At 39.5% G+C, this 10596-nt stretch overlaps 1 protein-coding gene across 1 annotated transcript in view; it reads right to left on the reverse strand.

Annotated features, from left to right (window-relative positions):
- Positions 1 to 10596, reverse strand: part of CPVL (carboxypeptidase vitellogenic like) — a 127112-nt gene that overhangs the window by 52944 nt on the left and 63572 nt on the right. The window contains exons 9-10 of the mRNA XM_056118313.1: positions 7882 to 7980; positions 5988 to 6161 (exon numbers count right to left, since the gene is read on the reverse strand). Coding sequence (XP_055974288.1) covers positions 5988 to 6161; positions 7882 to 7980 — 273 coding nt within the window. The remainder of the gene's footprint in view (positions 1 to 5987; positions 6162 to 7881; positions 7981 to 10596) is intronic.

Consider the following 10596-nt stretch of genomic DNA (forward strand, 5'->3'; position numbering starts at 1 on the left):
GGGGTGAATTATTTGCATTTACTATATAATTGATGTCAGCTTTTTATAAAGGTAGCTATGGTATCAGCAGACCATCTGTCTATTCTTTTCTTCTTTCTCTTTGATTTCTTCATTTCTACTCTCTTTTTTCCAAACGTACCTGCACACTTCTACATGCTAGTTGTTATACTACACAAATAGATCAGAAGCTCTGACAGAGTGGAGCATGATTAGATTGTGTGCAAAGCCTCTTGGGTGTGCTGCAAAGGTAACAATGATAACCATTGCTTCAAATAAATGCTATTTCAGAGTGGTAGGGAAAGGAGAGATGTAGCATGAACACTTCTTCCAAAAGAATAAGTGATTAAAGGAAACAGATAAGTTGAACTTAATCAAAATTGAAACTGGGGGCTAGAGAGATAGTAAAGTGGGTAGGGCATTTGCCTTGCAGGCAGCTGACCCAGTTTTGATCCCTGGTACCCCATATGGTCCCCTGAGCACAGTGAGGAGTGACCCCAGAGCACAAAACCAGAAAGAAGTCCTGAGCACAGCTGGGTGACCAAAAGGAAAGTAACAAACAAACAAAAAGAAAATTGTTTGGGCTTTAATAAATAACATCAAGAAAAGGGATAACCCACAAAATGGGAGAAATATTTGCAAATTGTGTATCTGATAAAGGATTTGTATACATAATATCTAAAGATGTCTTGTAGTTGATCAATGAAAAGGTAAACAATCTGATTAACAAATGTGTAAGGGATTTAGACAGACATTTCTCAAAATATTTAAAAATTAACACTGAATATTCATGAGAAGAAGCTCAACATCATTAGCCTTGAAGTGAAATATCAGTCAAGCCTCAACAAGATGGCTCTGTATACTCATTAGGATGGTCCTATCTCTCTGGCTTTGGTAAATTCAGTTTTATAGACCAATTCTCAGGGTCTGCTGCCTTTTGCCACTATGTTTCTTTAACATTGAAGGAGATTACATGTTGAAGGAGATTCTTCTCCGTCTGTTCCTCTCCTTATGACTAACCACCTAGGGCAGTGCCCTCTCTGATTAGTTTGCATTGAGGTTCCTGCAATTTACAAATTATAGCCCAGGATTTCCCTGCCTGCAGGGTGTGTGTGTGTGTGTGTGTGTGTGTGTGTGTGTGTGTGTGTGTGTGTCTGTGTGTGTGTGTCTCGGCTCAGCTAAGTGAGGGTTCCCTCTATCTCTCGCTCCAGTTTGTGGGGAGATGGTTTGTTCAGTGACCTCAGTTATATTTTAATGGAGAAAGAGTTGTTGGGTTTTTCTATATGTTCAGTGATTCACTTGATTAGGGCAGTTTAGTAACTTTTTTTTTTTTACTTTTTTATGATTTTATTTATTGAACCACCGTGAGAGCAGTTACAAAGCTTTCAGGTTTAAGTCTCGGTCATACAATGAAACACCCATCCCTTCACCAGTGCCCATTTTCCACCACCAAAAACCCCAGTATACCCCCCCACCCCACACCCTCCCCCTACTTGTGGGGCAGATGATTTCCATATTACTCTCTCTCTACTTTGATTACATTCAATATTTTGACATCAGACCCACCATTATTATTTGAGATTTTACCCCAACACTGAGATCTGCTGAAAAGGCAACAGTAGATAATTTGTTTTCTATTGCTGGTTATAGTTATAAATAACTTATGATGTCACGTGGCTGCAGTAGTGGCCACGCAATTTTGGAATTCCGAAATTTTAACAATTATATCTGGAGGGATTTCTGCCAAAACCTGCTGGGTTCTGAGATTTGTTTGTGAGTCTCTTGGATTATGGCTGTGAAGCAGCTTGATCAGGATCCAGAGAAGCTGTTCGTGGGCGGCAACTTGGGGTCTCGTTGGGGCGGGGAGGAAAGGGCCGGCTCCATCCCCATCCCATGAGGCTCCACGTGTCTCATCAGTGAAGGCCCAAACCTGACTGTCCAGTGGCCTCTGGAGGATGGTGGCCACCAAGTTGCCAAGGGGGAGCAGGCGGAGGACAGCACCCTTTTCCCCCTGGGGTGATCTGGCGACAGTACCCTACTGTGGGGTCTGGAGGCATTTCTGCCAAAAGCTGCTGAGTTTTTTGAGCTCCTGTATGCAACATTGGAAACTCAAAGTCTGTGGAGTCCATTTGTATTTTTGCTTTCCAGCCTTTCCTGTATAATACACACACACACACACACACACACACACACACATATACATATATATATATATATATATATATAGTTGGTGCTTAAGAAATTTTGCTGAAATCTGTTAAATATCATTGTTGAATGTCTACATTTTAAAGCACCACCAAACACTGCTCTAAGTACTTTATACATACATCACTGTATCACTGTCATCATTGTTCATCAATTTACTCGAGTGGGCTCCAGTAACGTCTCCATTCGTCCCTGCCCTGAGATTTTAGCAACCTCTCCTTACTTGTCTTTCCCAATGCTGCCATATTGGAGGCTCTTTCAGGGTCAGGGGAATGAGATCCATTATTGTTACTGTTTTTGGCATACAATTAATTAATTAAGTAAATAGTTAATTGGGACCTCCCAAATGATGCACAGTACATATGGGTGCCCCTTTTGCCAACTGTCAGTCAACTTGGTCAGTACTTCAACACAAAGACCTGAAGATATGGTGCTATTCAGGTCCCAAGGTGTCCAGATAACTGGGGCTTCCCTGGCTTGTTCAGGGGCTACAAGTCATATCTAGAGAAACTCAAGGGACCACGGATGGGGTGGTTTGCTTGTAAGGCATAGGACTCAACCCTTGCACTATCTTTCTGACCCCCATTCTTATTATTATTATTATTTTGTTTTTTTGGGTCACACCTGGTGATGAATAGGGGTTACTCCTGGCTCTGCACTCAGGAACTACTCCTGGCAGTGCTCAGGGGACATTTGGGATGCTGGGAATCGAATCTGGGTCAGCCGCATGTAAGGCCAATGTCCTACTCACTGTGCTATCGCTCCAGACCCCCCAATCTCTTTTAAATTTTAAAAGAGATTTAAAAGATTAAATCTCCTTTAATAAAAGAGATTCATTCTACTTAAATCTTACAAGAACTCATTTATAAGTATTCCATGAGGATACATACAGGTGAGGAAGCTAAGCATAGAGTTAAGTTTCCTGCCTCAAAGGAATATAGTCAGTGAATGGCAGAATCAAAACGCACCCTTAAATTAAAGTGTTGAACTTGAGAATTAACACTCATAACCACTATGTTCTATGACCCAACTACTACAACCTGACTTCACCATAGAGAATTCCCATTGTCCATCTGATGGTTTTTCACTCTAACTACTTTAAATCATTATATAACATTTTCAATGATCTCCCAAGCATGTGAAATTGCTGAAAAGAGAAGGGCTTCAAGCACAAATCCCTTGTAAATAATTACCCAAAAAAGGACAATAATTTTATGTATTCCACATAGAAACCAATATACCACAGGAGTTACCCAGAAGTCCATGAACTTCTCAGTCCATCAGAGATATTACACAATAGCTACAATAAATCTATCACGTGAAAAAAATAACTTCCATGTCCCAATGAGAAAAAATGTGTTCATTCTTCTCTATGACAAATTAACAATGAGTCTTACATAAATAAAATTCTGAGGGTACTAATGTTTTAAGCCAACTTAGGTTGTTCTGATTCCATTGCATATACATTGAGGTTCACCACCATTAACAGACAAGCCAAAGATAATCGCTGCCCTGTGGGCCCTGCCAGCTGTAGCAGTGAATATGTTGCCTGTTTCAGCAGCAGACACTCTGGGTTTGCAGTTGGATTGACTGTGCACTTTGTTCTCTTTATGAAAGAATGGCTTATTTGTACACTAAACTATTCTCTTCTTCTGACAACCTCTTAAGAATGAAATCATTTAGAAAACGTCCTGCTTTCATTGAAATTCATGTCGGTAGGTAAAGGATGTGCGAGGACTAGGAATGAATATTTAAAGTTAAAAAAAAATGCAGGGGCCAAAGAGATAGTACAGTGGCGAGGGCACTTGATTTGCATATAGTCGACTGAGGTTCAATCCCTAGCACCCCATATAGTTCCCAAGCACTTGCAAGGAGTGATCCCGGAGCACAGAGCCCTCAGATGTATAGATCATGAGCACCGTGGGTATGGCCCAACATTCCCCCCCAGGTAAAATAAAATTAAAAATTTTAAAAAAGCATGATAACCTATAACGGATATATTCTACGTTCACAACCAAGCAGACGTTCTGTGGTCATTAGCTAACAATAGGAAAGGTTATATCTTCAGATGTCTGACCCTATCATCACTTTTCTGCTTATGCGTCTTTTGGTTTGGGGGCCACACCTGGCAGTGCTCAGGGCTTACTCCTGGCTCTGCACTCAGGGATCACTCCTGGTGGGGTTTGAAGGACCATATGCAATGCCTTATTTATATTCTCTCTGACCTTGTCAAGAAATTTTAAAAGAAATCATACTCTTGCTAAATTTACTCAATGAAAACAATCGCTCTCCCAAGGGTATAAATAATATATATGAGAGCTTCTTCAAGTGCTTTCTGCTCAAAAACTATTTTGCATACCACATGTTATATTACTGTACATAGTTATATTATTGTACATTATATATATGCTATTTTTTATTTAATAAATCTGTGAATAACGAATACCTAATGTATTAAGGACAAGTTTATCAGCCACTTCTTAATGTAAAGATAACTTATGGAACAGATATTTTTGTTTGTTTGATTTGGGCCATACCTGATTGTGCTCAAGATTATCACTAATCTTGGGGGTCACTCCTTGCAGTGTTCAGGGGCTCTTATTCTGTACCTGGGTTTAGCCAGCCTCAATCACATGCAAGACAGGGTTTATTCTCAGGAGCTGTCATTAGCATCTAGAACTGATTTTTTTTCCACTCATCCGTGGTGGTCTCTGACTGACTGTTCTGTTTTTGTGCCACCCAAACTTTAGCCTTGTCTCTTCTGGGATGGTGAGAGGATAGAGATCACTGGTGGGAGCTCTCTTTTTTTTTTTTTTTGCTTTTGCTTTTTGGGTCACACCCGGAGATGCACAGATGAACAGGGGTTACTCCTGGCTCATTCACTCTGGAATTACTCCTGGCGGTGCTCGGGGGACCATATGGGATGCTGGAATCTTACCCAGGTCGGCTGCGTGCAAGGCAAATGCCCTAATCACCATGCTATTGCTCCAGCCTTGGTGGTATCTCTGTTTACCATTAGCCTCTTACCCTGCACTTTCCCACAGCACGTGCCCTGGCCAGAAGATCACAGCCTTGCAGGATGGAGGAGGGAGGGGTGGAGAAAGAAAGAAGTGGTAAAGAAATATGCAGGATCGCTTTCTCTGTCACTTGCTCTTGGGATCTTTTCTCCTGTGAGAGTTCTGGGCTTTATAGTTCCTTTCCTCTCACCTACTTTCCTTTGGCACTTCCAGTAGTAAATCAGAATATCTCGGCCAGACAACATGGTGTTTGATTAACACGCCTCAGAACAGGGAAACTTTATCATTCGTCATGTCAAGGTGACAGCCTAACAGTGTTTGGCTTAAAGCATACATGAAAAAAAAGTGGGGATTGAGCTACATGAATGAATAAAATGATTAGGGATAATGCATTTTTGGAACAACCAGTTGATTTCATTTATCCCTTCCTTCATTGGGGTTAATATGGTAACTCAAGCAATAAGAGAAAATTGGCTTACATAAGGCCCATTATCTTCTCAGCTCTGCAAGGCTTCCTTTTCTCAACAAATGATGAGACATGGCATATGCCAGAGAGAATTTCATTTTAAGGCAGTATCAGGGGACTTCATTAAAAGAGGAGGGGGAACTTTTAAATAAAAGAAATCAATCAATGAAGGGGTAATTATTCATTTTTATAAACCCTTCTAGGAGTAAAAACCAGCAGGAGTCAAATTACAAACAAAGTTACCTCGGCACTGGGTTATCTGAAAAGTTCCGAAATAGTAATTAAAGCAGCAACTTTCTTACCTTGTAATTATTCATGATTTCAATTAACCAAGGCTTAACTGACTGCATGGTATCATCTCTCAAGTACTTTTCAACTTTAGATCCATCACTAAAAGTTTGATTTCCCACATGGATGGCTTGTCTCACTTGTGGGAAGGCCAAAAATTTGTTGTAGTAATATTGGTCCTGAGGATCCTGGCAGAAGAGGCATCAGAAAGCTATTAGGGAACATGGTTGGGTGGTGGGTACAACAAGCTGAGGAAATTTCCACATTTTCTCATTATACCTACATGGATATTCATAGATGTGAACTAATGTGGATAGGGGTGTATTCTCAGGTAGCTCATATAGCAAAATGAACAAAGGTGTGGCGTTACTAAAACTATTCTTTTGACAATGTGTCTTCACATTTTATCTTGGTTATTTTACAGTGATTTCAGTTTTACTAACACGAAGATGGATGATATGTTATTCTCAGAGCAAATACCTGGCTTGCATATCTTAGATTTTCCTTTTGTAAAATGCATTACAAAAGAAAATTGTCTTCCTTATAAGAAACCTGTATATGTCTGTAACATTCAGCTTCCTCAAAGAAAAAGTAATACTGCTTTGTAAAAAGATTTTTTTAAAAATCTAGATTTTTAATTTGGGAAATGAATCGTTTGAAACCTATTTCTTCAATTAACAGGCTAAGATAGGAAAAATAGGAGTGAGATGATCTAATCGATCTAATTGCTTCTTGGAAAAAAGTTCAAATGGATCATTAGAGTTGGAGGTGTGGTTTGTTGCATTAAAAACTGAGGATTTCTTTTCCATGTTCCGATGATTATTTAAAAAACACACACACAAATAACCAACTGACTGTAACATAAGGGGACTTAAGTAACTTAAGAAACTTGAGTTTTTATACCAAATATAAAGACAGATGGTACTTCATGAAGAATAATTTACAAAAGAAAAACTGTCTTCCTTTTAAGAAACCTGTATGAGTCTATAACATTCAACTCACTCAAAGAAAAAGTAATAGTTTTGTAAATATTTTTTAAAAAAATCTTAGAGTTTTAATTTGAAATTCTTTGTACATCATGAACAACTTCTACTGTGAATACACCATACTTTGTAAAGGGAAAAATGTGATCACAAATGTTGTTTCCTCTCCCGCCTACCACATGTTTTTCTCTTGGTAGCCAAAACCACAGGGTTGGTGAATTCCATTGAAATTAGTTTTATATTTTGTTTACAAAATAGCTCATAATTAAGGCATTTAAAAACCAAATGCATAGTTATATGCACTAGAAAAAGATTATACAAATACAAATCCCTATTTTGACTCCCTTTGTCTTATTTGATTAATGCTACACAAAAGACATCAGAAAAATAGCCTACTTTTGTGAAGAAACAAAACAAAAATTAAAAAAAAACACTCCCCCACCCCAATACTTGATACTTTGAGAAATGTTCTAGAGAGCTTGAATTGAGGGCACCTTGCAATGAACAAGGTTAAAAGCATGACAAAGCAAACATTTTTATACAGGTTTTGGCAGTTTTGATTATCCAAGTACAGAACAAATAAATGGGCATTTTCAACAAACTATCTACAGGCGTGGAGTCCTGGGACTTGACACTCAGATCTGCAATTCTGGTCTTTATCCTCTACAAAAGAACCTCTGTATAATAAGCTCTATCCGAAGAAATGGCAAATCAGAAATTGTTCTGAGTGATCTGGAATACCTTACATTCTAGGTGCTCAGATTATAATGTTTAATGTACTGATGTGAGAAAAATCCTATAGACTAGCAGACTAAATAATGCAAATAGACATTTCTATCTAATATAAAATTCCAAATTAGAGAAGTTTGACTTTGCCCAAAGTTTTAAGCAAATGCTATTGTGGTTTTTAGGATGTCGCCATTACCTTGCACTGTAAAATGTTAAAATAATTAGAACATCCAGTAACATTCTCAAAGTAAGAAGGCTCAGTTGTTAAGTCACCACCTAGTAGTTTATCCAGTACCTAAGTCAGGTGAGAAGGGAGAAAAAAAAGGAAAAAGAACTATCAGAATGGGAAGACATATACAAGTATTTGCATTTTCTTAACATTTACTGTACAGCATTGTTTCATTCAATATTCAATTACTGCACATCTTTTGCTTCAGACATTGGCAGAGTGGCAGTGAGCAAGACAGACCCAAGTCATCTCTTGTGGAACTTATATTCCAGGGCGAAACAAAGTATTAGTAGGCAAAAAAAAATATGCAAAAGTTCTAGAAAATGGTAAGTGCTAAGGATAAGGAAAGACATTGAATATATAATGTGATGGGTGTGTGTAGGGAGTAAGCAGGGGGGTGGGGGAGCAGGGGAAGGGAACACTACACAGGAGGAAATGAAGGGTTTCATTTGGGTCACATCTGAGTAGAAAGTTGTTGTGAATGAGAAATATTTTCAATGCAGACATCTACTGAAGCACATTTCAGATATAGCAAACAGTAAGCCCTAAGGTGACTATTGTGGGATGGAGCTTTGATGGGAAGAATTGGCATATCATGAGTTCTTGATCATTCATTCATGTATGAGGAGGGACTAGATACTTATGCTAGAGCATTATGGAGCTGGTGGAAACCAAATGGAACTCCAGGCTTTAAAGTCTGGGTCTTATGGCACTCAAAAGGAGAGAGAGGGAAATGCCCTGCCACAGAGGCAGGGTGGGATGGGGGCTGGGGTGGGTGGGGATGCTGGGATCCGTGGTGGTGGGAAATGCGCACTGGTGGAGGGATGGGTGTTTGATCATTGTATAATCGAAACCCAAGCACAAAAATGTGTAAGTCTACAACTGTAACTCATGGTGCCTCACTATTAAAAAATAAATAAAAAAAAATAAAGTCTGGGTCTTTCATTGAGAATGAAAGCTTGAGTATAGTTGTATACCTTTCTCTAGTCCTGTGTTTAGTTGTAGGGAAGGTTAGGCATGGTAGAATTACATTAAATCAGTTCTGTAAATCTGTGGATCTTAACCAAGGAGTTGAAGGAAGTAGACATGAAGCACCGTTTGAGAATATATTTGATGGTTCACCTTGGTTTTTAAGTTGGGTAATTAAAGAATTGATACTCATGGAATTACAGATGGCAAAGAGGTAGAAAGAACTGATAGATTTAAAGAAAACAGGGTATAGTATATTACTGAAGGGTGGACCAGTCACACCTAAAAGGTGAACTGGTAGGGTTGTAGATGATATTTGAAAGAAGATTCACTCTGAAACTGGTTGATAATTGGCTCTGGGGGAATGGGGACAGCAGTAAATGAATTAGCAACTATGGTAAGTAGAACAAGATCATTGAAAGAGAAGGGGCCAAGGAATTTAGGGTGCACATATGAAAAGGGTCACCAATTTGGATACTATAAACATCATGGCAAGAATAATGCTCAAGAAAGTGACAGTGAAGCAAGAGTAAAAATATTCAGAAAATGAGAAATAAGGCACAGGTGGACAGATGATTACAACAGATGTGGTAGGTGGTAACATGCAAGGACATGAGAGTCAGCAACTCAGCTTTACAAATGCAGGGACATCCTTCTGAAGCTATGATGAGAAGCAAGGAGGTACCTATGAACCAAGAGGTACAAAGAAAGCAGTCACAGATGCTGCTCAGTGGGGGAGTACAAACTCAGCGTGTAGTGGTCTTTGGCCCAATCCCGAGCATCACATGCACATAGACAAAGCAGGGAGTAGAGAAGACAGTTTCTCTTGTGGGAGGGACTGCAGTGTGGGAGCAGCTGCAACAGGAGAGGAATGGTCTGGGGCTGAGCAAGAAGAGGAAGAACTAGTCAAAAAGGGAACCAAGACCCACAGTGGTGTTAGGGTGAAGATATCAAACTGTAAAGGATTCTTGTGAAAAATATTACAGGAAATAAATTAATATTTATTGTTGTTTTGGACTCATACCTGCCTCAGCTTTGAGCTTACTCTTCGCTCTGTGCTCAGAGATCCCACTGGTAGGGTTCTGTGGACCACAGGTGGTATCAAGGGGTTTAAGTTGCATAACTAAACCCAAAGAAGAATTGGCTGCATGCAAGGCATGTGCCTTACCCACTGTACTATCTCCTGCCCAGCACTTTTTTTGTCTGTTTGTTTGTTTTGTTTAGGGACCATATCTGGCAATGCTCAGGTGTTACTCCTGGCTCCTGGCTATACACTCAAGAATTATTCCTAGCAGTGCTCAGGGGACCATATGGGATGCCTGGGATCAAACCCCAGTGGGCAGCATACAAGGTCAACATCCCCCTCACACACACTGTATAATTGCTCTGGCTCCCACCACACAGCATTTTTTGTTGTTGTTTATTTGTTTGGGGATACATCTGGCAGTATTCAGAACTTGCTGCTGGCTCTGTGCTTTGGGATCACTCCTGCAAGCATTCTACTCAGATACTATCTTTTTTGGCCACCTCCACTCATCACATTTTAAAGCTTTCTATGAATGTTGTTTTCTTACAAGGAAAAACATTAGTGTCACAATTTCTAAGATGAGGTGAGGCACAGAAAAGTCAAGTTTCTTGTCACAAACACTTCTAATGTTAGAAATGAGATTTGATTACAGGTCAGGAATCCCCAGGTTTTATGATCCAATATAC

Source organism: Sorex fumeus, unplaced genomic scaffold (genome assembly GCF_029834395.1).
Source record: "Sorex fumeus unplaced genomic scaffold, SorFum_2.1 ptg000037l, whole genome shotgun sequence".
NCBI classification, from domain to species: Eukaryota; Metazoa; Chordata; class Mammalia; order Eulipotyphla; family Soricidae; genus Sorex; species Sorex fumeus.